The sequence below is a fragment of the Hipposideros armiger genome, unplaced genomic scaffold (assembly GCF_001890085.2).
Source record: "Hipposideros armiger isolate ML-2016 unplaced genomic scaffold, ASM189008v1 scaffold_513, whole genome shotgun sequence".
NCBI lineage: Eukaryota > Metazoa > Chordata > Mammalia > Chiroptera > Hipposideridae > Hipposideros > Hipposideros armiger.
Window position 1 is genome coordinate 777,401 of NW_017731863.1, and position 3,756 is coordinate 781,156.

A 3,756-nucleotide genomic window follows, 5' to 3' on the forward strand; every position below is an offset into this window, starting at 1 on the left:
ACGTCCTCCACAGCTAGACTGAAGAACAAAACGACAGCAACTTGTCTGTTCCCCTTCCCCCAATTCCCCAGCACTGTTCCCATCCCCCCAATTACTCAATAAAAATTAAAAAAAAAAAAAAGCTGTCTGTCTTTGCAGATGGCATGATTATCTATGTGGAAAATACCAAATAACCTTCAAAAACTACTGAAGCTAATAAGTAAGTTTAATAGGGTCACAAGAAAGAAGGTCAATATAAAAAAAACCTATTGTATTCCTATATACTAGCAATTAACAATTAGAAATTGAAACTTTTTTTTAAAAGATTTTATTGGGGAATTAGGGGAGGGAAACAGCCGAGTTGTTGTCCTTCAATCTTAGTTGCAGGGGGGGGGGCGGGGCATCTCCCACCACCCCAGCAAGGGCTCTCACCACCTGAGCCATCCTGCCACCTGTTGGCAGCTCAGCAGCAGCTCAGCTTGGGCACAGCTCACTGACCCATGGGGGAATTGAACCGGCAATGCTGTTGCTCAGAGCTCACGCTCTTAACCAACTGAGCCACTTGGCCGACCCCTAGAAATTAAAACTTTTTAACTATCACTTATAATAGCAACAAAAACATGAAATACATAGGCATAAATCTAACAAAATGTAAAAATATCTGTACACTGAACACTATACAGCACTAATGTAAGGAATCAAAGAAGACATAAATAAACAGATATACTATATTCATGAATTGGAAAAGTCAATATTGCTAAAATGCTCATTCTTCCCAAATTTATCTATAGATTAATGATAGTTCAATAAACATCACAGCAGGATTGACAAGCTGACTCTAAATCTACATGGAAAACAAAAATTAGAATAGCCCCAAACCCATAGGTGAATGTTTATAGTGTCTTTGTTCATAATTGTCAAAAAACTTAAATGTGCTTCAGTTAGTGAATGGTTAAACCGTGGTCTGTTTATATAATGGAACACTAACCAGCAACAAAAAGGAACAAGCTATTGATGCATGCAACAACATGGGTGAATCTCAAGTGCATAAGGCTAAGTGAAAGAAGATAGACTCAAATGGTTACCTACTGCAGGATTATTTATGTGGCATACTGGAAAGGCAAAACTATATTAGGGACAGAAAACAGATCAGTGGGTACCAGTAGCTTAGCTGGGGGAGAGTGAGTAACTACGAAAATGCAGAAGGAATTTGAGGAGTAATGAAAATGTTCTATTTCTTCTCTGTAGGGGCTGTACTACTGTATGCATTTTTCAATACTTGCAGTACAATAAAAAAACATAATTTTACTGTCTGTAAATGATACCTTAATTTTAAAACTGGAAGGAGAGTTTAATGTATAGGATTTGAATGACAACCACAGATTCTTTTAAAAAACAAATATTATTAATGCTTTGGAAGAAATTAAGAGCCATTTCAGATAGGACGGTCAGGAGAAGGCCGCTATGAAATGTTTAACTGAAAGACATGGTGATGTTTAACCGAATGTGAAGGAGATGTTTAACTGAAAGGTGAAAAAATGTCTAGAAGAGGATAGTTCTGCAGTAGGAAAGAGAGTGGGACATGGTAGGGTAGTTCACAAGGCCAGAGGAATTTATTTCTAAGAATAGCTTGCATTTATTGTTTATTGTGTACCAGACAATATGAATGCTAGACGTTACAATTAATCTCTTCAAGAAACCAATGAAGTGGCTGTCGTTAGTCCCTTTNGGGCAGAATATTTCTTGACCTTTGTCCTCTTCACTCTTTTCATAGTTTGTAAGATCCCAAGGAGAGTGAAAAAAACTCTTGACTTTTCAACCAGCACAGAATGAAGTTGCTACTTTCACAAGACGGACTAAATCAGAAACAAAAGTATTCTTTTCCTTGGTGATAAATCTGTGCTGATCTGTAGATGGCTTTTAATATGTGAGGAATCTAAATAAACATTATCTTCCTAAATAAGAGAGCCATTTCTCCTTTACTTCTTCCAAAATCCACTTAATTTAAACTCTTGAACTTAAGTTAATGCAGAGGTTGGCAATTTCAATAAAAAGAGGTAGCTAGACACAGACTTTTTTCCTTTTTAAGGTACTTTTCTTCAAAAGCCTGACGTTCAGTAGAGCAGAAAAGCTATTAGCCAGGGCTCTAAAGTCTAATCCTTATCCAGGGTTGATCACTACCTTTCTAACATTCTATGACTCTTTAAAAAAGGGAAAGTTAAACCTTTCTTAGAAAAGAATCTCTAAAAAATCCAAGGAGACAAAACAACAGGAAAACTTTGGAGATAGCGAAATACAACACAAAGACTCTTCATGAAACAATCAAAGACAAAGACAAATATATCTCTTATATTTTAAGGATGCAATTCTTCACAAATATTTAGTTCCTGACTGTCTTCTCTGTACTGTCAGGTCTTGGATTACAAAGATTAAAAAGAGAGCTTTTCTTTTAAGGTACTCATCATTATCTTAAGATGGCATCAACATGTAAAACTGTCAAATTTGTCTGACTGAGTTTCTAGGTAAAATAGAAAAATTTAGCCTTTTTGTGTAATCAGAGAATGAAAGTGGTAGTACCCAGGTGAAAGATGCTCAGAACTGACCACCAGAGAGCATTTCTCCTATGACAGAAGATGGGTTTTAATTCTTGTTGTGACCTGTTAAACAACAGAAGGGGTGGGAAAAGGTGGCCGAGTCCCCACAGCCTCCCAAGTTGTCCTCTCCAAGCCTCCAGCTTACCTCGATGTTTTCCCCCTGATCAAGGTCAAGGTCCTGGGGTGACTCCAGCTTTTCAATTTGGCCCTCCAGGGATATCACCTCATTTAATAAGCTGTAAACAGACCAAAGGATGGGCTAAATCCATGGATTAAGAAAAATTACCCAATGGACAATCATTTTTGATGTTTTAAAAAGATCACTTTTGATCTTTCAAGAGTGAAATCCTATTTCTATATAAGAGAACTCTTGGGTAATGATTGTGTTGGAATTGGAAGACATAAATGCAGTTCAAAAAAGTAAAAACAAAAAACAAAAAAAAAACTCTAAATAATTGAGATAATAGTAAAGAAACGTAAGACCTAACTGGATAAAGGAGCAGAAAATTTGAATGATTAAAACGGAAGTTGAGTTAAATTTCTAGAAAAAAATACAGGAAATCTTTGGGACCTAGGGCTAGGCAAAAAGATCTTAGACTTGATACCAATAGCATTACTTATAAAAGGAAACACTGATAAACTGGACCTCATTAAAATTGAAAACTTTTGTTTGGCCAAAGGCTGTTAAATGGGTTTGCATGCCACATATCTGGCAAAGGTCTTACATCTAGGATATATGACAGCCTCTCAAAATTCAACATTAAAAAACAAACTCTCCAATTACAAAATGAACAAAAGACATGCACAGACATTTCACCAAAATGTATAGGTGGCAAATAAACACATGAAATGATGTTCAATACCATTAAGTCATTAGGGATTTGCAAATTAAAACTACAGTGAGATAACACTACACGCTAAGATGAAAAATAGTGATAACACCAAATGCTAGTGAGGATGAGGTTCCAGAGAAATTGGATCACTTATACATTGATGGTGGAATGCAAAATGGTGTAGTCACTTTGGAAAGTATTTTGACAGTTCCTGTCAAAACTAAAAACAGACTTACCGTCCCATATGACATGGCTATTTCACCCTTGGGCAATTGAGAAATGAAGACTTATTTTCACACAGAAAGTTGTACATGAATGTTCAAAGTAGCTTTTTTCATAGTAGCCCAAAA

General features: G+C 36.2%; 1 protein-coding gene across 1 annotated transcript in view; it reads right to left on the reverse strand.

Annotated features, from left to right (window-relative positions):
• The window catches only part of SMCO2 (single-pass membrane protein with coiled-coil domains 2), a 34,532-nt gene that overhangs the window by 12,780 nt on the left and 17,996 nt on the right, over positions 1-3,756 (reverse strand). Inside the window, exons 4-5 of the mRNA XM_019668020.1 lie at positions 3,437-3,467; positions 2,719-2,832 (exon numbers count right to left, since the gene is read on the reverse strand). Of these exons, the coding sequence (XP_019523565.1) occupies positions 2,719-2,832; positions 3,437-3,467 (145 nt within the window). The remainder of the gene's footprint in view (positions 1-2,718; positions 2,833-3,436; positions 3,468-3,756) is intronic.